The sequence below is a fragment of the Pungitius pungitius genome, chromosome 21 (assembly GCF_949316345.1).
Source record: "Pungitius pungitius chromosome 21, fPunPun2.1, whole genome shotgun sequence".
Classification (NCBI taxonomy): domain Eukaryota; kingdom Metazoa; phylum Chordata; class Actinopteri; order Perciformes; family Gasterosteidae; genus Pungitius; species Pungitius pungitius.
In genome coordinates, this window is record NC_084920.1 from 3,604,297 (window position 1) to 3,628,852 (window position 24,556).

The following is a 24,556-nucleotide window of genomic DNA, read 5'->3' on the forward strand; positions in this document are numbered from 1 at the left end:
CCTCAAAAAAAAAAAAAAAAATCAGATTAGCTGAGCACACAGATGTACTCAGCGCAGTGCCGTGACGGCTGATTGAGAGGTGGATGTTTCATGCACATTCAATTTGATAAATAATTCAGACCTTAATTATACCAAGACGCAAGGAAGCAATTCCCAGAAGAGCTGATATGAGATTGTGAAATATTACGCATTTGATTGGACAGGACAGAGTGGGCGGGCCTAAATGGCCCTTTGTGTCTGAAAGTTGGAGAGTGATGGATGGATGTCATTATTTTATTGGTTGAAATTGGTTTTGTTCTGTGACAACTATTGATCAATTACTTTTAGCTAACCTTTTTAATTGTTTGTACTGTAAATTATTTATTTAAATAATTCTTCATTTACTATTTCACCAGGTATGCATCAACTCACAACTGCACTACGTGTTCAGGCGTCATTGCTGATTGCGTTGCATTTTTTAGTAAAATTGAAAAAGAAATTGAGTTGGTTTCTTTCTTTCTATGTTCACCCCCCTTGCAAAAAACTGCAGAATCAGCCCCCCTCCCCCCTCCCCCCTCCTTCACTTCCGAGGACAAAACACTCCACTGCAAACTGATCTGGAAACTCTGAACAGATTTGCTATCAGTGCAGCACGATGATGACCAATAAAACGCCGTCTTGCACATTCGCCAGTTTCGAGGAAGAAAAAAAAACAGCAGCTGCGCAAACACGCTCTGTCCAATCTGGCAAACAACAGTAATGCTGAGTGCACACACGGCGTTGTGGCCGGCCTGTCTTCTGGGGAAGAGGATGGCAGCGCTGGCCGGCACATAAGTTGTGCCACAGAGCTGCATCTGAACCCTCCCACTCATCCGACTCCTGTCGGGCTGATTTCAATCCTCTGGGTGGGGGCTAATCGCTGCATGATTTGGGGACAAATTGGTACGGCAGTGAGTCATTTGAACCACGGGGACTGACCTTTACATCCAAATTATCCCCTTATCAGGGTAATGGTTTGCTGGAACAGCGGAGCCGGCTGCTTTTCTTTGTTTGGCCAGCAGAGCAGGGTAGCTGTGAACTCAGTGGGACATCGGGCAGGAGGGAAAACGTCAAGACCTGACATACGATTAGAATGAAAACGCTTTAAAGACTATCTACACGTGTGTGAGTGTGTGTGTGTGTACACTCCTTTTGGGCCTTATGTCTCTGAGCAATGGACTTCTCTAATTCATTACAGCGGCTGCTGTATCCCAGGCAGTTGGGAATAGCTCCAATCAATTAGCTGTGCATTATTTACCCAGCAGGTCCCTTTGGGATTGACCTCGACGACAGCCAATCGCCGCATCTGTCGTCCACTTCACGGCGCTGATTGCTTGTACTATAACTTTCAGCTCTGCACAGTTTTCACCCTGAAGAAGCCTTCTTTTTTCGTTCAAGAAAAAGCTTAAATAAGAATAAGCTCGGTGCAAAGCATTCAGAAGCGACATTTATCCCCGGGACACAAAAAAAGAGGCTTTCTTCAATAAAGAATAAAATAAAAACAAATATGGTCGACAGTTCTCTGCCACGTGTTGTTCACATAATCCTGCTGTGCACTTGCACTGACCATCTGTGGCTACACTGAAAGCCATGGGGAGGGGGGCCGGGGGGGTCATATTAAAGGAACTAATGCAGTGACAAAACCTGTACTCAAGGGATTCCCATTAGTCCCCAGTTGGTGAGAAAAATGGCCATCTGTGATTAGAAAGCACATCTTAAGGCGCCCTGTCCTCAAAGCCCAGCCTGCTTTCATTTTTAACAGATTAACTTTGATCAAATTGTACTGTGCGCTGCGACTTCCCAGAAGTGACCGTTTAATGGACGGCACCAATAGAGTGATAATAAATAAAGTGTATAACATGTGATCTTCTATGAGTCTATTGTTGCAGGAGACTAAATACATCCTAAAAGAGCTTTACAGTATGTCCTTGGGAGGCTTCAGTGACTAATACCTCGTGGCAGTAAAGCGGGTCGGTGTGATCTGCACACGCCACTATTTTATGACGCTGTTTTCCAACCCGGAGTCTTGTGTCAATGTTACTTCAGCGCGCCACGTGGTGGTGGTTCTCGGCAGAAGAAGAGAGCGGCTCTAGACTAGTGAGTGAGATGCCTTCGAGAACCACCGCCGTACCGCTGTTGACTGTTTGTGACGAGGAGATACTTGTCAGGGGAAAAGGATCATTCTCAAATACATTTCCAGAGTCTTGTTATTTGCCATCTGGCTCAATTAGACTGTAAGGTAATTGTTCCAAAGAAGCTGGTTTGTGCAATTTGGATGATTGCAAGACGACTGGATTGCGTCGCACTCCTGGGAATCCAATCAGCTGTCTCTCCATCCCCTTGGAGGCGTGAAAATAAACCTGAGTTTATTATTATGCTGCTTGATAAAAAAATGTTTTTACAAAAAGGTTACTGCCCTGATTTACTACGAGGGAGTGAAACCTCCCTTACTGGTCGTACACACACAGATGGCTGAAGGGCGAGAATGAGCTTTTACTGATTTGCATATGATTGCAGCTCATAGATTTGCACTTTTACAGCCAAGTGGGAGAGCATACTGTATATGCATGGTATGCAAATGGGCATCTCTGTTTGTTCCAATAAACATATTTACACATATAAATAGCGGCTATGAAAAAAGAAAAAGCCTTGTTTGAGAACCCCCCCCACTGGCATCTTTGAGATATTCAGTTGAGTCGTGGTCGTCACACAGAGAAGACTGAGCAAGAAGTGACTATTTGTTAAAATATTGTTTCTTATTTGCGTGGATTTACCCTGTAACTGACTCTCGATTTGGGGGGGGGGGGGGAACGTTGCACCTCTCTCTCTCTCCCTCTCTCTCTCCCTCTCCCTCTCTCTCTCTCCCTCTCATTGGTATTCACAATGAATCCCGTGTCCTGAATTGCACTTGATAAGACTGGCGACGCTCTAATTTACCACAGAGGGGAAAAATGCGGAGACAAATTTCCCCCCCAGAACAGCATTCCCATGACGAATCAATATTCCGCTCAAATAAGTTGTTTGATTTTTTTTTTTCCTTCCAAGGCTGACCTTTTGAACCACTCTAAGAATAAAGCTCTGGTTCTGAAACCCATTTGGTAAAAGCTATTGCTTTTATAAGAAGGGAGATGGGTGGAGACGTCACATGCAAAAAAGAAGAATTAACATGTCGTTGCAGCCTGAACACAGGTGTAATCAATATCATGAATTATTCCCTGGTTCCATTCACACACACACACACACACACCTCTAGGATAACTGCAGAAAAAATGCTGCTGCATATCTGTTTTTTTTCCCTCAGCTGTCCCCGCCGTGCCGTGATCTTTAAGGTGAAATCCTACAAACAATGCCCCACGCGTCACACATTTGGTCACCACATCCCGAGCGAGCCCCTCCTTCCTGGTGTCTGCTTTAGCGAGTCCACGCTGGAAAAAAAAAATGGCGCCGTTGACACTCGGGGCCCTGTGCAGGCAGCGGGGATTTGCGTTCACGTGGAAGCGAACGTGACCGGACAAACGGTGGTGACATGCGTCCTTCCCGGCACGCCGTCGAGCCGGTGCGTCCAGGCAGGTTACATTCGTTTTCATTAGCGGCGGGCAAATTGCGTTTGGGCGGCACTTAATCGGATTGCGTGTTCCGTGGTGGTCTGCGGTGTCTCATGCGACCCTGGCCTCCATCAATTGGGAGAATTTTTCAGATGTGATTACTTGATTTGTTGGATTATTCTGATTTAACCGCAAAGAATGTAGCACACAGTGTAGTAGCATGACAGAAGACTAACTTCTAACGTTTGTTCTACAATCCGCATAAACCTATATGTTCACACGTAACCTTTTAATAATTCATACCGGTTATTGCGTGCACATTTACGAGCAGTGAACTTTAGTGTTAGAAGCTAAATAAAATGTTCTGAGAATAAAGTCAGTAAATCTCACAGCATAATTTCATGAGCAGCATTAGTGAATTGATTTTTATAGCCCTCGACTGCAAAGACTTGCAGCTCAGTCTGATCCAAACCTTGAACTGCACTTTTAATTACTAGCAACCGTTGTTGATACCCAGTGTACTTGTGCGTATTACTTGTTTTATGTGACGAGGGTGAAGGATGCTATTGGACAGTGAAGAACCCGCATGCAGCTTCCGTCATTCATCTTACATCAACGCAGAACTAAAGCCGCTGAATAAGTGCCACGGGGTCCGACTCTGAGCTCAGTCTGACACAACTTTTCACAGTAAAGGAAATTGATTCCTTCCCAAACTGCTTCATCGCCTCAGGACCCACTCTCTTTGATGTTGGCAGGAGCTTCTTCTGTTTCTATTCATGTCTCTAAGTTATGCAGGATTACATATTTAGTGATGTATTTCTATACCTTTGTTTCCCCAGGTGTCCTTAGCTGTCTCATTACTGTGAGACATCCTCTTCTAACTAAAACCACAGATTGCTGATTGGCTGTGGACATTTCCACAATGTTGCCCCCCAGCACATTTGTGCCACAGCTGACCTTCCGGAGCTGCTCACATAGCACATTTATTATCATTTCAAGGTACCATAATTCTCCCGGGTCAGCTAAACGAGTGAAAGGTCATCTTTCTTACCTCAAGGCCTGATGGCGGTCGGTTGGGGAATTTCTTTCCACTATTCATTTCCCGGGCCTTACCCCAATACGCTGCATGATAGCATCTGAACGACATCCCTCCGGTGACGGCGCCGACCTTGTAACCTCCTTGAGAAGGGCTGCTCGCAAGGAAAAGGCGAGGACTTTGTTTCAAAGAGGCTTAAGGACAAATACGTAAAAAAGACTAAATTATATTGAGGGAAATTGAAGCTATACGGTAGGTCAGGGGTCACCTAAGTTCTAAAAAATGTTTTATGCATGTCTGAAGGGATTCATCGTCCTGGCAACATGAACGTAGTCATGGAGATTATTCAGCACGCAGGACGGACATCACTAGACTCAAAGACTCAAATCGTCACCAGGCGTGAGGAGTAATCTCAGTTTGTCTCACCAATATATTGGACCAATCGACTGTGCGGATGGGTTCTTGGAGTGATTGCGTGGGTAACCGTTGGCGATTAACTGAGTGTTACCCTGGCACATACACATACATACAAACACACACGCGGAAACCCTTGCACTTAGGGCAAGATCATTAGTTTAAAAATGCATAATCCATTAAGGAAAAACATGTTCCTTTGTACCTTCTGCCTTGAGAATTTAAAAATGCTGCTGCTGCTGCTCCGGCCCACGTGGGCGATAACGGACGGTTGCTCAAGCGGATCCTCAGCCGCGGCAGAATTTGATCTGACACGTTTCATCTCATTTCATCGAGGAAATCTATTTGTCAGCCGACGGCTGTCTTTCCGCCCGAGGTCTTATTTTGGACAGCGTGGACGCGTTTCTTCCTTTCCGTGTGCTTGAAAGTTTTAAACACATCACAACATACGGTGAATTAACTGCTTATTGGTAGCAATGTGGTTTTCCTGTTGTGAAGCGTTCATTTAGAATCACTTATTCAACCAGAGCACAAAAAAAAAAAACACACCTCACTTTGCTTCGGCCTCATGTCTTGCGTTATGCGCAGATCAATGAAACAATGCTCTCTGCATAATCCTCAAATCGCCCTGTCATCAGCGAAGCGAGGAGCCACTTGATGACTCCGGTGGCCGTCACTCGCAGTGAGCCGCGTGGATCATTCAGAGAAAGCGGGACGCACGGAAGGAGACCCGGTTGCTGCAGGGGAGTCGAGCTCTTCGCGTCGCCCCCCCCCGCGGGATCGCAGTCTGAAGCGTGTGACATACTGGCGCAACATCCTTTTTGCCGCAGCCCGTCATGTCTCTCTCTCTCTCTCTCTCTCTCTCTCTCTCGCTCCAATATATGGAATATAGAGATATGGTGGAAATGAACATTCCGGACCCAGTCTTGACCCCGGGATAGATTATGGCAACAAACGGTCTATACTCCAGGGCTTTTGAGGGAACCAAAACTCTGGGACCGGAGGGAGGGAAGCAGCATCCCGGCTACGCTGAATAATGTCAATAAAGAGCCCAATAAATAAAACAATGCGAGGCCAGCTGCTCCTTTGGGATACATTACATAGCAACCGGGTCCTTGGCAACGACCCCGTTACATGGAGGCAGCTTCATACTAGCATCATTCAAACAATATATCTATGCTATTTACTCTTTCAAATTCACCTTTAAAAAGATAGCTCACTTGATACCACGTATCCCATTTCCTTTGGAACAGTGGCGAACGGATCCATTCGGCTCGAAAACTTGAATTGGAAGAAGGAGTCGGGAGAGAATGAAATATACATTTTTACTTTAGGATGAATTGCAAAGAGCTGTCTTTACTGATGCAGATCATCTTCTTCAATGATATCAACTAGTTGAAACATTAAGGAGCTTAATTATAAATGAGTCCAGTTGAATGTTCTAAATCCCCAAAGTGGAAAAGGATTTGTTTTGAAGCTAGAGACGTCTTCCAAAAACTCTTCACTGAAGGGAAACTTTTTTTTTTTTTACTGTGTAATACAAGTACTCTAGTCTTAAAATTGTGGGCATCACAATAAATATAGTTTTGCTCTGAGGATTTGAGGAAGTGAAGTGACAGTTAGAGAGCTGTCTTATCAATCCTTCAGTGGTTAATTAAAGAAAAGGAATAAAGACGTTGCCCCTCAAACGACACAATCCTTAAGACAGAAAAACACCATCCACATCCACTCATGTGCGGTCATGCAAGACACACACATGCACCCGAGCGCCCCCCCCCCTCCGCAGGGGGTTTTGCTGCTCGTCCATGCGCGGGTAAAACACAGTTTCCTCCGGGGGGGGGGGGGGGCACGAAGCAGATGCATTAACTTGAAGCAGATGCATTAACTTGAACTTTTACCACATACGTGTACATCCACACCTGATGTCATGCTCCTCCTGGTTCATAGCAATGAATGAAGCACGAAGGCCTCCACAGTCACAGCCACAGCTTCTTCCCCGTTCAGGGACACGCGAGGATGCCGAGGCCGTCTTGTGTTACTAAAAAGGATTTTCAGCCGCTGACGCACTCGAATGACAAAGGAATCGTTGAGAATGACACTCGCAGCGCAAAAGAAATATAAAAAATACCCGTTGGACCAATCGCTGCAGGTGCACGTGCACGCCGGCCAAACCACAAATGCTTCACTGTCGACTCATTGATCAGGATGTAAGCATTATTAGATGAGTGCCTGGTTACAACGACAGAAGACACAATGGAGGCCTGTTTTAAAAAAAAAAAAAAAAAAAAACGTACATTCGTCAAGCAAGCGGGCAATGAAGGCTTTTGCTTGTGTCATATATTCTATTTGGAATGGTCTCAGTTTTGATTTCCACGTGTCACACACTCTGTTAACGATGCAGCATGCGTCGTTCACAGCAGAGGACTTAGGACATCTGTGTGAATATTGTCCAGGTGAAAACCTCAAGTTTGTTTCTTTCTGACATACGTCATGGTGACTGTAGATTTAAAGGCTTTATTTTATTTATATTCCAAAGCTGCTTGATGCTTGAATCGATTGCTGCTGTTCTGATTGACAGGTCCGCTGTGTGCCGTAAGCCGGGGGAAGAAAACACATCAACAAACAAAGATGAGGAAATGCTCAATTTATTTTTTGTTAACAAAATGTTTTGTGTATTTTTATTGAGAATAAACTGGTTAAAGATGAAAAGTAATGAATAAATGATTTTTTTTTTGTGATACTATATTTTGTGATACTACTAACACACTGCTGTGATATTCAGTCTAAATGTTTCTTATATATTTAGCATTCGTGTTACATCCAAGCCATTACCTTTTTTATAAAATTATATTTGTATTAGTTGCATACAGATTTTAGGCGGTAATTCAAAAAAAAAAAAAAACATCTTTTCTCTACTTTTCAAATTATCTATACATCCATTTTCACGCAAAGGAATGTTTTTTGCCGTTGTGTTTCTGCAGTTTTTAGGCCATCGACTCCCAACGGACCCACTACTTAGCATAGCGTTACATCCGCATGTATTATTAAACACAACTTCTTTGGAACTAATATTGTCTTGCTTATGGAAAGTGTCATAATATACAAGGATATATGTAAATAATATTTCTTATATATATTTCTTATAAACATAAATACGGTTCAGTGTAAGAACATTTTTTTCTATATATTAATAATATCGGACAAATGGTTTTATGTTACTATATTGTCCAAATGTTTTACTCTCATGTGTTTTCCGCATTCACTCTTTCATTCAACAAGTTTTGCTCCCTGAACGCCACCCTATATTTCGATGTAGTTTCATGCTTCAATCATAACAAAACATGCATTTTATTTATTTTAATCATCATAGAAACCACTGACAAATGATATGGTGCTTCCGACCTCAAACTAACTGTGTACATGTTTTGCTTGCATTTCAGTCAGGCACTTGTTTGGGCGAACCCAATGAAAGCAAAGCAATGTCCTCTCAACGCCGGGACCTCCTTATGGAAGCTCCTCCCTCCTGTTGGACGTAATCCCACATCAATTATTGGGGCCTCCAATCCTCAGTTACACTAATGAGCAGAGAGAGCGCGAGCTCATCCCCAGGAAAAGTGCATTTTGATCTCAAGCAAACACGTGTGCAAATGCGCCGTAAACACATGAATAAATTGCTCTAATTAAATCCTTAAAGCAAGTGACAACATGCGCATGAGCTGGCACCGCAAACCACACAGCACACAGGCAATGTCATGCATTCCGTATGATGGGATTACAATATGCAAGGGACTCACACACACTCACATGCACTTAGCTAATTTTTTAGTACCGCGCGCCCCCCCCCCCACGTCCACCCCCCTCCCTCACGTACTCCTCCTGCAATTAGATAAGCGAGTGTTCAACAAGGCACTCGGCACCCACACGCTTCCATTTCGGCGGCGCTTCCGTAACCCGCGGAGCTCAGCGCTACCAGCCGGCCTCCACCCGCCTCGCCCCCCCCCTACAGCGCAGGGAGTCATGTCCCAGCCGCCTACTCAAAAGCCAACTCTCATTTCCACAGCCGTCACACAGCATGCGACCCCTAATGGCGGCCGGCGACCCCCCCCCCACTTCTCTCGCTCAAACCACAAACTGTTACAGAACAGCTCAGATTTGCTTCGGGAACCCAACCCGCTCTCTTTCTGCGATGCTTGTACAGTTCAACCGGAGAGTTGGGCATTTTTCCTCCGACTTTGATTAGCTTCCCCCCGCATTCTGCCTGCTTTTGCGAACCATTCGTAGTTTTTCATCTCCCTGCGAGTCTCCCCATGCACGGCCGTCCCTGCTGGCGGTGGAGGTGCTGCACTGCGATGAAATGGGGGGGGGGGGGGGGGGGGGGAGCGAGCGCACTTTGTCCATTGAGTTCATCGCACTCACTCGCGGTCCATGTCCTCGCAGCCTCCGTGGGCCGCGTGGAAGGGCACCTTGAGGGGGTCCGTGGAGGGCCGGAGCCCTTTCGAAGAGACTTGACAGAGTCATTTGTCAAACCGGAAAGGCCATGAATTTACTGCAGCCGCTGTCTTATGCGCATGTTTAACCCCCCCCTGTTCTCCAAACACACACACACAGACACACACACACCACCTGCCCCTGCAGTGTACTCAGGGGGATCCAGATCTGATGGAATTAGAGCGAGATAGAGCAGCAGAGCGAGGTCGAGGGGGACGGGAAGAGACAGAGTTTATTTCATTAGCGGGGGACAGATAGAGGACTGAGGGACATCATTTCAATGTCGCCTCTCAACCCCCAACCGATATATCTCACTGTCAAGGGCTCCATCTGGTAGACACATGACACACACACGCACACACACGCAGTGCCATTCAGAAGCCACACAGACCAACACGTACGCTGCACGCTGTTTCACTGAGTTGGTGGTTCACAAAAAAAAAAAAAGAAAAACGCTTCTCTATTTCAGACATCCGAGCCAATAATCAGCTCTTTTATTGCCACCATATGGCACTGACATTCTGCCCATGTTAGTGTTCATGTAAGGGTCCATCGGCCTGTCACGTTCAAGCACACACACACACACACACACACGTCAGATACTGTACCGCGTAAATACACTGCCTGTCCGTCTCTTGCTACTCTGAATCCCTTTATCAAATCCGTTCAACGGCCGCTGACATATTTCAGTCTGCACCAAAAAGGGCCGACAAAACAATCTCTCCATCCATCTATCAATGGTTCAATGGTTTTAAAGCACAGCATATTTCTTTAAATCCCCCCCCCCAACACACACACACACACACACCTACGGAGCTACTGTAGCGTATCTGCAGAGTCACAGAACAGTAGAGCAGACGTGCATGCATTTTTAAACAGTACAGTATAGCATGTGTGAGAGTGAGTGGGCCCTGCACTATTTACTATTTGCGGTACATGTATGTTCCGTTGTGCTTACAGTAAGTCCCTAGTTGCATCGATGTGTGTGTGTGTGCTTGTGTGCATCTCAGCATGAGCAGAAGTCTCAGCGGAGAACCACACAGGAGGTGAAGTGTTCAGTGAAGTGTGCTTTGTGCATTTCGTGGCGCGTGCATGCGTTTGTGTGCGTGCATGTGCTGTCGGAGGACTGAACCTCCCGTGGCTGAATCGGTGGCTAACCGCATGGGATGAGGTGTCCATGAGAGCTGTCAGTAAAAATCCAGCGTGATCACATTTCATGCATGAGCAGGTGACATTTAATGGGCCGACTCAGTTAACACGGATGGAAAATGGGACACGTTAGCCCGAGGAGACAGAAGCTGTCGTTGTGTACGCGAATGAAAGCTCTCTTTAAAAAGGTGGGTTCGGGTGCTCCTGAGGCGGCAAAAAAGGCGAAGAACCGCAGGCTCGACCAGGAGGGCAGCAGTGGTGGCAGCAGCAAAGGCGCCAGGAATAAAGGAATAAAGGATAAGTAAGACAAGCTGAGTTCTGGCAGGCCACAGCACCGCTCTGAGGGTAACGTTGTGGGCTTTGAGCCGTGCACTGAGCATCACCGGAAGTATACTGTCAAATGAAATGATGTGAGGTCAGACAGACCTATATGGATCGTGCCTTGACGGTGAAAGCCTTGTGTGGTGTCAGGAATTGATTGAATGCGCTTGTAATCACTTCTCTTCACAGCTGCAGCGCCGTGGCTTCTATGCGAGAAGCCCATTCAGTATCTTGCCAGTGAAAAATTTATTAAAAATATGCATTTCAGCTCAACAATTTCCAGGTTTCGGCTCAAAGGTGATTTAAGAGTCATGTGATTCTGTCATGGGTGGCTGCAGAGCACCACAGAAATAATCTTTCTGTAATATAATAAATTGCCAATTTAGAGAATATTTGAATTGAATCCCTTTGTTCCAGGTCTTGGGAGTAAACAAAGTCAGCAATATCAGTACAATGTGAGCTCAAAAATATTAGATTTAGATTTACACACGAGGACAGGTAAATAATAATAAATCACACTCACAAGACAGAGAGCCTATTTCACCCGTCAAACCCTTATGCACACTTCTTGGCCTCTGCTCCGAAAATGGCACACCCATGATAAAAAGTGTAATAACTCTAGAACTACTTTGTCTATTTGTACAGTTTATGTGTGTGGGGGGTAAAAGGGAACCCATGCAAGTGGTGTCATGTGTAGTCTCATGAGTTTATATGTTACTGTTGAAAAAAAATCAATATTATGGTACTGCTTCTGACCTCATTCTGGCTCATTTGGCCTAACTGAGCTCAACAAACACACCGGTTGGGTTTCTTCTCTGCTCACGAAGCCAGATGACCTCGGGGGGTCATGCTGAGACGGATTGAGGGCCACACAGCGAATGCCCCTAGCCGGCTGGAGTGGAAGTCATTGAGGAGGCTGTAAAACAGCTGGAAAAGTGTTTTGGTCATAACCTTCTTGTCATCGGGGGTCAAGAAACATGTCAAAGTGCGTGGGTGCTATTATGGGCAACACATGCTAGCAGGGGAGGGGCGGAGAGGAGGGGGGGGGGGGGCATGGAGGGATCGTGGGGATTATTTTTTTTGGGCGTAATAAAGTCGCAGCTTGCACACAGGCTGGTGTTTATCCGAAGCACTCACACTGACACACAACACCACTCACAATTACACAGTCACCGTCGTTTTTTTTCACCCTGACGGCATAAAGTGCTGCAAATTGCGATGCTTGATCTGTGACACTGCAGGTGCGTTTGGGGGAAAGCCATGTAAGGGAAATCATTTGAAAAGCTTAGAGATAATGATCATAGAGGTGTTTATTTTATAAACAATAAAATCCAATGTATTATATATATATATATAAATAAAAAGAAAAAACATATGCATATATATATATATATGTGTTAATGTGTATTTGCACATGCACATGTGTGTGTGTGCAGGAAGCGTCCAAAGGTAAACACACCCGTGAGAGCAGTTGTCATGTCACAGAGGTCACGGTGATCTCGATCTTTGCTCATCAAAACACAAAAAGACTAATCAACACATTTTCAAGGCCAAGTGGACTCCAGACGTACCTGGGATATCTTTTTCACAAGAAATTGGCCAGGACTAGCACAAAAAAAAAAGAAATGATTGCACCTCCAGCTATTGAGGGGGAAAGGTATGACAGCTTGGGATTAATCAACAGATGACCGAAGACCAACGTCCTCACCTCAACAGCTTCACTGCACACTCCCCTCAGGGTGCTACCTCCACACCGGGTGTCATTGGGGTGTCACCGGGTGTCAGTGACCTTGATGGGAGCTGCAGTGTGAGCCCCTCAGGTGCGGATTGTTTTTTTTTGGAGAGGTTCAGAGAAATTGGCTTTGAAGGGTTTCGATTCAAATGAGATGTACAAAATAGGTGTGAAATGTTGGTACAAAAGAATAATACACGTAGAATCGATCAGTAATAATAATAAATGTATCACATGTATTGTCGTACTTAAAGAAGTTAAAGGAAAATTTCACTAATTAACTTTCTTTCTGATTAAAAGATTGGTGTCACTTTTTGCAGATATTTGATGAATAATCCGCAAGAGAAGAAATCATTATAGGCAGAAATTGAAATCAAAGAAACAAAATGTACAAAAAGGGACACCGAGATCTACAAAATTGCCGCAATCTTGTAATTTTGAGACATTCGCTATACTTCCTTGACAATTTTCCCTAGATTCCCGCTGTCGCTCCGTCAGACAAAAGGTGGGATTGCCATTTTGGAGCAAATCAGTTATTATGAAAGGCAGGAAGTACTATGTGGATTGGTGATGAGGGAGAAGGAGGATCACTCCTGCAGGACAGAGACGCTGTCCCTCGCAGACCGGATTCTGTTTATTATCTGCTACAGAAAGAAAAGTTTTACGTCTTGAAAGTGGATTTAAATAATCCAATGAGTCGTGATCTTCTATGAGAAAGAATATGAAAGGGAGAAAAAAAATCATTATAGGCAGAAATTGAAATCAAAGAAACAAAATGTACGAAAAAGTCCCATACAAAGACCTAATCTCTTTTATCTATCCACTCTTTTTAAATCAATCGTCTATCTTTTCTCTTCACTTAGATCTACTGAAATCAAACTGTGAGTTTCTACTTTCAACGTTTTTGTGAATATCCGCCCAACGAGGCGAATCGTGTTGCTTTCTTTCTTTCTTTTTTACAAAAGCGCAGGAGACCTTGTTGCCGTCTCGTATATAATAAAAAGTGTTATTTTCTTTCAGAGGCCACATTGACGAGTCTTTCCAGTGCAGGGCAACATTTGAACTCTTTCCAGCACATTTCTTCATACTCATGTTGCTCTAAACTCTAATTGGACTTTCTTTATCAAGGCCTTTTCATATTAGTTTATTTTACCACACCTCACAGACATCAGTGCTGGTGGGATCAGCGGCTTCACTGACTTCCATTCGTGTCCCGTTTGTTGCAGACTCTGGAAGTCTATTTTGTACAGTTTCGTACTATACTGAAGATCTCGGTGCATATTCTCTCAGCAGTGGTTCAAATTCACAGCACCGTTCGTGTGTGAACATTATTTACCGGAGCACAGTGTGAAAAATACTCTGCTACAAAAGGTCCTGCATTCAGGTGTACTTAAATTACCAAATGTGAAAGTATACTTATAAAAAATGGCCCATTTCAATGTACTATGCACAGCAGGTTAATGGATAATAATTATTATATTCTTTGGCTTAATCAATTTATTGTTGCAGCTGGTAAAGGTTCCGCTAGTCTAACCACTTAAATACTTCATAGTTATGTAATTGACTGTATGACCATGATACATCATACTGAAGGTGTAATATTCCCCTCTGAAATGTAGTGTATTTGAAGCATGCATGGATTTTAAATGGAAATGCTCAAGGAAATTAAAGTACAGAAACAATGCAACCGTCCGACCTGTCACTGTTACCTCTTAACCTGTTTGGGGTGGTGGGAGCAAAAGGTACACCGTGCACAGGAGCACACCGTGCACAGCAGTACGTGCACAGGAACACACCGTGCACGGGAGCACACCGTGGACAAAAACACACAAAATTGAGAGGCACTTTGGCAGGTGAGAGAAAAAAAAAGAACCTGCTTGTAGTTGCTTAACAAATAGCCAAAAATCTAGAACTTTTGTCATTTCTTTCTGCTTAACTGCCAGCTGGGTATTCAGAGTAACAATGGACCTTTTTCACAACTTACGTATTTGTTACCGGAAATACGCAATCGTTGTGGTGATCTTCTTCCTGTCCGGTCAGGGCAACGTTAAACAAATGGCCCAAGCAAAGAGAAAAAGTTCATTGTAGCGTACCGGGCGGTTCTTGTTATTCCCAAAAGCAGCCAAATCTGTCGTTTCATTCCTTTCCTGTTGATGTTTGACGAAAATTCATTTTCAGGCGATCCGGCGGGATAAAGGACCAAACTTTGGCATTAAAAAGGGGAGCACTCATATATCTATGGGAGCACTTGTGCCTGCAGCAGACACTTTTTCCTCAGATGAAGTTTGCCGCTAAAACTAAAAAGGGAGCCTGTGTTTGACGTCTGCATTTCTCTTTAACATTATTGTCGCTACACACAAGACGTTCACTCGGACGACCAAACAGAACAAAGTGATACCACAATGCTTAATTAAAAGCAGACTATAATGCTTTATTACGGTATTTTATATCCTCTATACTCTACATACATTATGTCTACGTGGACACGCTAATGATTAATAGTTGACCTTTCAGTAGTTAACAGTTAGCCTGATCACTTAAGTAAACTTGATACTGATGGACAAATTAATGTGTACCATTTATTTATTTAGTTTTCCTCCACCAGTCTTGCAACGTCAGCAAGTTGTGAAGACTCCGTTATCTCCTGATGTGTTGACGCTTGACAGGAAGTCCACTTCCACATGGATTACGCATTTCCGCTTTTTGTGAAAAAGGTCTATTACTTTGAATCAAGTCAAGCCGACCAACTTCCTCTTGCCCTCTGCATGAGGGCCACAGCATGTAGCGTGGGGGGGGGGGGGTCTCTACTCAGAAACAAACGTTGGGCGCCAGACAGCAAATAACCCCTGTTATTTACTGTCAATTTATATTTTTATCATCTGGTAAAGTAAATTCATTACATACAAAAACAAGGAAGCCCATGTAGTTAGTAGTAGGGAAAAGAGACTGTTCATGTCCAGTAGCCGGCGTGGTGTGTGTGTGTGTGTGTGTGTGTGTGTGTGTGTGTGTGTGTGTGTGTGTGTGTGTGTGTGTGTGTGTGTGTGTGTGTGTGTGTGTGTGTGTGTGTGTGTGTGTGTGTGTGTGTGTGTGCTTAGCTTGGGGAAGTCAGGAGAGGAGTTCAGCCGGCTTCTCAGTCCTGCTCGACCACAGCTCTTTAGCCCACCATGGTCCAGGGCAGTCCACCAGTTCTCCAGCCGGTTCCCTTCCTCGGTCCGTGTCAACTAGGATCCTGTAGTAGAGTCCTATTTGGACCCTCGAGGTCCAGCAACCAGCAGTCTTTCACGGTTTCTGTTCTTTCTCCTCTCACTCATCTCACTCTTTACCTCTGTCAGTTACCTTTTTCACCAGGTGTCTTCAATCTGTTCCTGGCCCCGCCTTCTTTATTTGTTAGGTCAGGTGGGAGGAACAAATCAGCAGCTTTGGTCTGCTACAAGCACGATGTGGTCCAGAACCCTTCGTGGTGACTTGAGGGTCAGTGCTGGTCTCTCTCTCTCTCTCTCTCTCTCTCTCTCTCTCTCTCTCTCTCTCTCTCTCTCTCTCTCTCTCTCTCTATTTTTTCCGGCAGAGGGATTGAACAGCAGGACGATGATGAACGGCCTCAAACGAGGGACGTGTGAAGGAGGAAGATCTCTCAATCAATCTGTCCTCCGCAGGAAGCAGGGACTGATGTCACGCTCGATACAGGCAGGCTGTGTGTGTGTGTGTGTGTGTGTGTTTGCGTGTGTGCTAATGCATGCATGTGGTGTACAGTACCTTTTGTCAGAGGGTGGTGCAGGAAAGGGAAGGTTGTGGATCTGTTGGTTCTGGCTTGTTTGTTGATGCAGTGGAGGCGTGTGCCGGCCCTGTGTGTGTGTGTGTGTTCAAATGTGTGGTGTGGAAGTTAAGCGGGCAAACTGTCACCATCTGCTGCCTAGAAACCCCCACTGACATCACACATCACACAGTATAAATGGTCACTTCAGCAGTTCTTCTCAGTAGGAGCCGCTTTCTTGACCCAAAGCCGGTGTCCCATGCAAGTGTTTGCTGGTTGTATTGTACTGCTGTGATGAACACTTGAATACTAAAGAGGTGTAGTTCATGTTTTTACGTCACTTTTCCTACTACAAGTCAAACTGTCGACTGGGGATGGAGTAGAGTCAAGTCATCACGGCCAAATCATTTAATGGCTCCTTCCACACGTCTGCCCACCTGCTTCCAACTCGTCTTTCATTTAGAGCCCAGCTACACACCTGTAGTAAATCTGTCCACGAATCCAATTCTCCTGCTAGAAGGTGTCTGCAGGCACATTTTCTGACAATAAAAAGCTACACCTTACTATTTAGGTTCATTGACTGCAGGAGCGTCATTGATTAGCAACTTTATCCCCTTTTTAGTCCCCTGTATTTAAGGCTATATTCAAGGCTATGTCTAAGGCTATGGCTATCTAATGCTATATAAGGCTATATATGTAAGGCTATATCTAAGGCTATATAGGGCTATATCTATCTAATGCTATATAAGGCTATATATGTAAGGCTATATCTAAGGCTATATAGGGCTATATCTAAGGCTATGGCTATCTAATGCTATCTAAGGCTATATCTAAGGCTATTTAGGGCTATATCTAAGGCTATGGCTATCTAATGCTCTCTAAGGCTATATATGTAAGGCTATATCTAAGGCTATGTATAAGGCTATATATGTAAGGCTATATCTAAGGCTAAGGCTACATTTAGGGATATTTAAGGCTTTATCTGAGTCAATATTTTTGGCTACATCTAAAGCTATTTAAGGCTATATCTAAGGCTATATTAAAGGCTATCTAAGGCTTTATCTAAGGCTATATTAAAGGCTATCTAAGCCTTTATCTAAGGCTATATTAAAGGCTATCTAAGGCTTTATCTAAAGCTATATTAAAGGCTATCTAAGGCTTTATCTAAGGCTATATTAAAGGCTATCTAAGGCTTTATCTAAGGCTATATTAAAGGCTATCTAAGGCTTTTTAAGGATATTGCAGGTGGGGTTCGGGTTCAATATTGGCGGCTGTGTACGATGCTTCGTTCAAGGCCTTGGATTTCACACATTAGAGCTTGTTTTTCTCCCTCTCAAAACGAGCCAGCACTGTTGGAGTGAAGGACTCACCTTTCTTCTTCAAAGCCTCGTTAATCTCTGCTGCCCTGGCTAATAAACTCCTTGCATTGAAAGAAAGCTCACAAAGAAGAACAGTCATTTATTTTCTTCCTGTGAGCTAATCAATTCTCCTAATATAACTCTGTTGGATGTGGCCTTATGAACTTTTCTGGTGATCTACCCGGCAACTATGACCTCATCACATCTTTCAGGACACAAATCAAAATCAAAACACAGATGGGTATTAATCTGAAACAGTATTATCTCTGTTTTGTCGGTTTAAGAGTTTTTAAGTCAGCACAAAGGAGCTCCCGGCCTTTCACCAGCGAATAGTTGGGCCTCTCATATACAGATATACTGAATGTGATCCGCAGGGCATCGGCAGCGTCATCGTTTGCCTGCATATGAGTTCCCATCGTGGGCCGAAGTTGCAGCTGATCCAGACGGCCGAGCCATGCAGGTGATAAAGGTTTAAAGGACGGAGAGGTAGATAATAAATAGACAAACAGGAGAGGTGGATAATAAATAGAAAAACAGGAGAGGTGGATAATAAATAGACAAACAAGCCGCTCAGTTTTTAGAGGAAGCGGCGGCGGCTGCTTCCTGCCATCTGTTGTGGGAATAACTGCTGCTTGTTGACATTAATGTGACACGAGAATCTGCAGAATATGTAAGATACCTTTTTAAAATTGAATGTGTGTTTCCTTTATTCATAATACACCCCTAACACACACCTATCTGTGTTGATTAACAAGGTGTCAGTGACCCTGGGTGTGTGATGCATAGATGCTTCTCTTTGGGGTTTTTTATTTTTTAGTGTTGTAAAAAGCTGATTTAGTTCTTGTTTGTTTCATATGTTTGATTTTCCACTCATCACTCATTGATTATGTTCAGGCTCAAAAGGCTGCAGAGATTTTGGACAAAAGCGTCAGCTAAAATGACATGTCATTTGAAGGGAGAGCCTCGCAGAATGAACCGTTAGCGGTTGGGCAGACAGCGCCCCCTGGTGGTTAAACAAGAGCACAGCCGCTTACTTCATTTATGAGTTTACACAAACTTGAAAATGTTTTTTTCCCCCAATCCTCTCAAACCTCTTCAACTTTCTTCCTCAATCTTTCATCTACAGCCACTATTCGAACTTTAAAATGTTGACAAAAGCCTAAACTATCTTTAAAAAAATCCCAGACTGAATACCTGGAGTGAAGAGGAGCTTTAGACTATTTCTATATTGCCAGCATTGCCACACGTTTCAGTTTTGGATCAATAATTACTGGGCAAGTAATACACTTGTAAATTGTTAATTAAGTTGTTCATACAGTCAGTCAAGTCAGTGGCAGTAGCCACATTCCTGTGTTCTAAACCTGATTTGCATGTGGAATCGTGGAATGTTCTGTAGAATAACAGTAGAATTCCGTGGAACTCACCTCAGATTCTCTGGTGGAATCCTCGGCGCCTATAAACCAAACGCCCACAAGAATCGATAATTTCAGCTCGGTCAACCGATCGAAGCGGCCACATTGACCCGAGCTCCCCGATTTCCAAACGTTCTCCTTTCAGCACAAAGAAGAAACAAGTGAGTTACCAGCAAAGCTGCAGACTTTAAACAATTCATCTAAACATTTAAAACGCTTCAAGCCTTGATTCGACAAAAATGTCAAAACTTGTATCTAATTTCAGTTTTAATTGTTGTATAGTTTAATAGACCTTCTGTGTGTGTATTGGCTCACTGATAAGGAGGACAAATATGCTGTTTATTGTATTTTCTGGCTCTCATTAATTCCTTCACTTTATTGTTCATGGTGACAATACACAACATCCAAGCTAACCTGTCTATTCCTATCAATGTGTGTTGCTGATGATTCCCCCCTTTGTATTTTACACCCTTTTCCAGAAATTGAAAAACTAAGCGACGCCATCCTCAGAAGAACCCTTTGCACCGAGGAGGCACCACAAGCTGCTCCCGGCTTGCTGCAAAGGTACGTTAGTATTGCGTGTTCTCCACCAATGAACCAGTCGCCGCTAACGCCCTGCACATCTTTTAGGATCTTCAGGTATCTCAACCCCTGGGGTCAACCTCCCCCGGTGACCCAGGAACATCGGCAGGAGGCACCACTGCAGGAAGACGCAACCCACCCGGACACAAACACGGAGACTGAGGAGGCACCACAAGTTGCTCCCGGCTTGCTGCAAAGGTACGTTAGTATTGCGTGTTCTCCACCAATGACCCAGTCGCCGCTAACGCCCTGCACATCTTTTAGGATCTTCAGGTATCTCAACCCCTGGGGTCAACAAAACCCAAACCCAAACCCGGGAGTCAGGGGTGAACAAAACAACCCCAAAAAGAAAAACAAAAGGTTCAAAATCAACCTGAAGACGACGGGAGTCAAACGGGACTGGAGATCAAAGATCATGTATTTCCTCCTCCTGCTTCTGTTTGCTGGTGGTGAGTATTTGCTTCACTTGTTGCTCTTACTGGTGTCCGTCCCCTTTCTAAATGTCCCTGCTTTGTGTCCCCTCAGGAGTGACACAGCACGTACACCACAGCAACCAGCTGCAAGACGCCCGGCTGCAAATAACCACCCTCACGCAGCTGATGAGCCGACTGAGTCCCGTCGCAGACACAATGGCCAACTTCGCCCATGAGTCGCAGGGTGAGTCCTCGCCTTTGCCTTCCTCATCATCATCATCATCAGCAGCGCCATCGTCTCGTCAGGTTTGACGCGTTGTGGTTTGTAAACTTTGTATTTGTGTCCCTTACTTGCAGGAGCCAGAGTCCTCCACCGCCTGTCCTCAGACACGTTCCGGACCACAATCCAAGACAAAATGATGGACCAGCTGCTCTCCTGGGTCACCGCCTCCACCGACCACCAAAGAATCATCCAGGTAGGAAGGTCCTATCGTGAACGAACGTGGAGACACCGGTCGTAGCGGACGGCCTGCGAGCGCTGAACCTCCGACTCTTTGTCTTTCCTCAGGACCACTCAAGGTCGCCCCCCGGAGCGTGCTGGTGCTTCGCGGGGGCCAAGGGACACGCCGTCGTCTCCTTGTCGCATCCCGTCGAGGTCACGCACGTCACGATCGGCCACATCACACAAAGACAGTCACTCACCGGGGAAATCAACAGTGCGCCGAGGGAGTTCTCCGTCTACGTAAGTCAGAAGCTTTCCTGGACGCGTCCCGCCTGCTCGGCGCCGTTGTTCCGTCCCTAAAAAAAGATTTTTTTTTCCCGTCTCCTCCAGGGATTGGTGCACGACAACGACGAAGGCATCCACCTGGGGAGCTTCGCGTACAACAAGGACGGCCTGAGCTCCCAGACCTTTGAGCTGCCTGTGAGTGTGTCAGAGGTCAAGCAGAGCAGCACGCATGACCTCTGCTGCTAGTAGATATGTTCACTATAACGCGACGCCCTTCATTCACGCGTGTGTCTCTCTCGTCTCTGACCAGGTCGCAGTCAAAGATGTCTTCAGCCACGTCAAGCTGGAGATAAAGACAAACTGGGGGGACGATGACCAAACGTGCCTCTACAACTTCAGGGTGCACGGGTATCCGGCGTCTGGTTAGGGTGTAGAAGGTCGACCAACCCTGAACCCGCTAAGAACAAATGAGATGTCATCAAATGGAATACATAAATATGTGAACATGGGGATCCATAAACAGATGTGTTCGGGTTGGTTTGCCTTCCCACGTGGGGTTACCCCGGGTCCTCCGGTTTCCCCCCACACACCAAACACTGTTTGGTTTACAGTTGGCAGAAGACGATTAGGTCTTTTGGGGTTCTCCGGGTTCTCCGGTTCACCCACATACATACCCAACAATTTTGGATTCACAAAAAAAAAAGAAAAAAAAAAACCACACTCCCAAAAATGTTTAGTTTATAATTGTTTGAAAAAGAATAAATATTTGGAAATTTATATTTTATTTTCTGTGTATTTTATTTTTTCTGATGTTACATCAATGGGAAACGGTTGATCTTTTCTCTTGGTCATTCACAAGGACTGAAGTCCTGAACATTACTGAACATGCATCGTCCACCCCTACAGTACATTCTCAATAACACATGCTGCTTGAATGGTCTTTTTTAAATGAGTAATAAAAACAACAGTTATCATTAAGGTGCAAATGTTTGCAAAGAAAGGTCAGATTCCTCCCATCCTCACCGACCTTGTCAGTAACTTCATAAAAGTCAAATTATTATACAATCACAACCAAAAGACGATCACAACAAAATCTCTTTTTTAAATACTTTATTTAAAAAGGGAATCTTGAGCATCAATATCTCATTTCCCCACCACCAATGTTGACTATTAATGTGCCATAAAATACAAGATGGCCCCAGAAGATGTCTCCACACTCAGTGATGATTTTATGTATCACAAAAAAAGATGCATATCGCAACAAATGAAAACAATTGTTATGCTTTTTTTTTTTTCTTTAAAAAAAAAAAAAAACAGAAATCACAGGCAGTATCAACAGTATAGTTTATGCATGACATACCCTCACATCACATTTCCATTACGCGCCTGTGGTGTCGGCTCCAGCTATCAAAAAGGCAGTTTATACTCCAGTTACTCTCTCACCACACACACTTAATACTTTTAAAGTCACACAAACATACGCACAGGAAAAACCGATTTGCTTTGGTCCGTAGCAACCAGTGGATCAGAGGGCTGACGTTACAGACACATGAAGAGTATTCAGTACCGACTTGGAAAAAAAACGTCATGGGCGACAGCAGGGAGTCGCCACCATGTGATGGGCTGTGTCTGTTTTCTAACACCCACATTGGAACTACGGTAATAATTCATATTTCCATTTATAACCATGCGAGTCAGACGGCTCGAGTTCAATCTTAAACCAGCGCGTTTCTTCCAAACGTTATGGGCATTGTTCTCTAAACTTTGACTTGATTTGCTTAAGGATTCAATCCAGTTACACACAGCTTTCTGTCTTTTACAATTGAATCAATGAATAAGTCACTACATTTTAACAATATTGGCAATTCTGATACAAACACGCTCTCACATGAAAATTGACAGTGTGGTGTCAGACGTAAAAACACATTCATTTATAGTATATTACATATTTATAATGTGAGAGTAACTATTGAGACCATACAGGGAAAACATCTTGCCATCAAAAAGGTTAATAATTGCACATAATGATCGGCTAAAATATTTCAGGGACACATGGAAACATAAAAAAATTGGAGGTTATTTGAAATAGATCAATATTTCAACAAAATTATACGTCTGCTGTTCTTGTACAGAATGAAGATATAATTTTTTCTCAAATGTTATAAAAACTGCAGGAACATTTAAAAACAGGCATATTGGAGTACAAAAATATATGTTTTAAAACAGGCCTTTGCTTTTCTTCAGATTCTTTTGCTTCCAGTTTGGCAGAGCGTTGAACTCGACTCGACTCATCCCAAGAAGTGTCTGAAAAACACGAATGCAAAGAGGACGACAAACGTCACAAGAGGCCTGATAGAATTATGCAACAACATTTCTGCCCAGGCGGGAGTACAGTAAATGTTTAACACTTTGAAATGTGTGTCTATTTGCTGCCTGGTTCTCCCGTTAATCCAACAATCGACAAGTCCTTTGTCGCGATGATGAGATTGCGTTCCCTACCTTGAAGTCCTGGTCGGAGAGGTAATCCTCCAGCCGCAGAGGGTCCACGCCCTCCGGCAGCAGTTTACTGGTCAGCTCCTCGATGGAGTACTGCAGCCTACTGAGCTGAGCAAGCGCCTCCTTCACCAACATCACCTTGTTCTTGGAGCTCTCCGTCTGCCACACGAAACGCCGAGCGGAATTACACGTCTTAATATTAATAAAAAATATGTGCAAATGTAGTGTATCTACATACTGTACACAGAGGACAGTAGTCTCCTGCCTTAGGAGAACAGTCACTGTGTATCACAACTAACCCCAAACAGAGACATCACAATAAGAAAAAAAAAAAGATTCTCCCACCTTTGTGATGCTGGTGTCCTTCTCCCAGTATGGGAAGATATTGGTGAAGGTGAGCGGTTCACAGCCTGCTAGGACCAGATACGCCAGAGGGGGGCGCCGAAGGTTCTTCTCTATAAATGACACCAGAGTGAGCAAGATATGAAAATATGGCTCCCAATGGATCAATAATGGAACACCAGAGGCGATTCGTCTGCAGTGGTCGTGTGAACTCTGACCTTTGCAGTAATGCAGCACGGTCTCCATGGCACACTTCCTCTCGCTGTTCCAGCGCATCTTCGCCGAGCCGGTACACTGCGTGTCGTCGGGCTGCCAGCCCTGCCACAGGTACACCTCCATCCGGTTATCCAGCAGGAACAGGGCTGGAGAGGTAACGGAGTCCAGGTAAGGTTTCGGTATGAAACAGAACCAACAGAGGAGCCCTTGAGAGAGCTTATCGGTCCGAGGTCCAAATATGAATGTTTTTGTAATTTGTCGTGCTTTTTTCTGTCAGTAGTTTTTTTTTCCCCAGTGAGAACTTCCAGCTTCGTAGACAAATAATGAAATGGAACATTTCTAAAAAGGTGGGAACGGTACCTGGCTGCTGTGAGGAGTAGAGGTTCTCCTGCAGGAAGGGCATCGCCATGACTCCCTCAGTCACCCTGGCCGGGTACAGCCGCTCCTCGCCCTCGAACAGCCCGGAGCTGGCGCTCAGCCGGAACAGCCGCGGTGTGAAGTTGTACTTTCCTGGATCTGGAGACAGCGCACACGCACACAGATCTCGTCACGCACC

At 44.6% G+C, this 24,556-nt stretch overlaps 2 protein-coding genes and 1 long non-coding RNA gene across 3 annotated transcripts in view; 1 reads left to right on the forward strand and 2 right to left on the reverse strand.

Moving 5' to 3' along the window:
* Positions 1 to 11,700: 11,700 nt before the first annotated feature.
* LOC134107897 (uncharacterized) lies at positions 11,701 to 15,497 on the reverse strand. The gene is made up of 3 exons (XR_009942878.1): positions 12,680 to 15,497; positions 12,543 to 12,576; positions 11,701 to 11,898 (listed from the first exon to the last, which is right to left on the reverse strand). It is a non-coding gene; the product is annotated as an uncharacterized LOC134107897 (long non-coding RNA).
* Positions 15,498 to 19,341: 3,844 nt separating this feature from the next.
* Positions 19,342 to 21,642, forward strand: LOC119213427 (SUN domain-containing protein 3-like). The gene is made up of 9 exons (XM_037464713.2): positions 19,342 to 19,385; positions 19,704 to 19,788; positions 19,855 to 20,004; positions 20,071 to 20,255; positions 20,332 to 20,463; positions 20,577 to 20,695; positions 20,788 to 20,961; positions 21,052 to 21,141; positions 21,257 to 21,642. Exons 4-9 carry the CDS (start codon positions 20,222 to 20,224, stop codon positions 21,371 to 21,373), a joined length of 666 nt encoding a protein of 221 aa, XP_037320610.2. The 5' UTR covers positions 19,342 to 19,385; positions 19,704 to 19,788; positions 19,855 to 20,004; positions 20,071 to 20,221; the 3' UTR covers positions 21,374 to 21,642.
* A 399-nt stretch (positions 21,643 to 22,041) lies between these two features.
* The window catches only part of svild (supervillin d), a 29,275-nt gene continuing 26,760 nt past the window's right edge, over positions 22,042 to 24,556 (reverse strand). The window contains exons 25-29 of the mRNA XM_037463666.2: positions 24,361 to 24,516; positions 24,003 to 24,146; positions 23,788 to 23,897; positions 23,446 to 23,601; positions 22,042 to 23,250 (exon numbers count right to left, since the gene is read on the reverse strand). Of these exons, the coding sequence (XP_037319563.2) occupies positions 23,164 to 23,250; positions 23,446 to 23,601; positions 23,788 to 23,897; positions 24,003 to 24,146; positions 24,361 to 24,516 (653 nt within the window). The 3' untranslated portion in view covers positions 22,042 to 23,163. The remainder of the gene's footprint in view (positions 23,251 to 23,445; positions 23,602 to 23,787; positions 23,898 to 24,002; positions 24,147 to 24,360; positions 24,517 to 24,556) is intronic.

Bases quoted from the DNA above. Each gene is read 5' to 3' on its own strand.
- LOC119213427 (XM_037464713.2), top strand. From the start codon at position 20,222: ATGTATTTCCTCCTCCTGCTTCTGTTTGCTGGTG. The intron at 20,256-20,331 runs GTGAGTATTTGC...GTGTCCCCTCAG, and splicing joins CCTGCTTCTGTTTGCTGGTG to GAGTGACACAGCACGTACAC. The intron at 20,696-20,787 runs GTAGGAAGGTCC...GTCTTTCCTCAG, and splicing joins ACCACCAAAGAATCATCCAG to GACCACTCAAGGTCGCCCCC.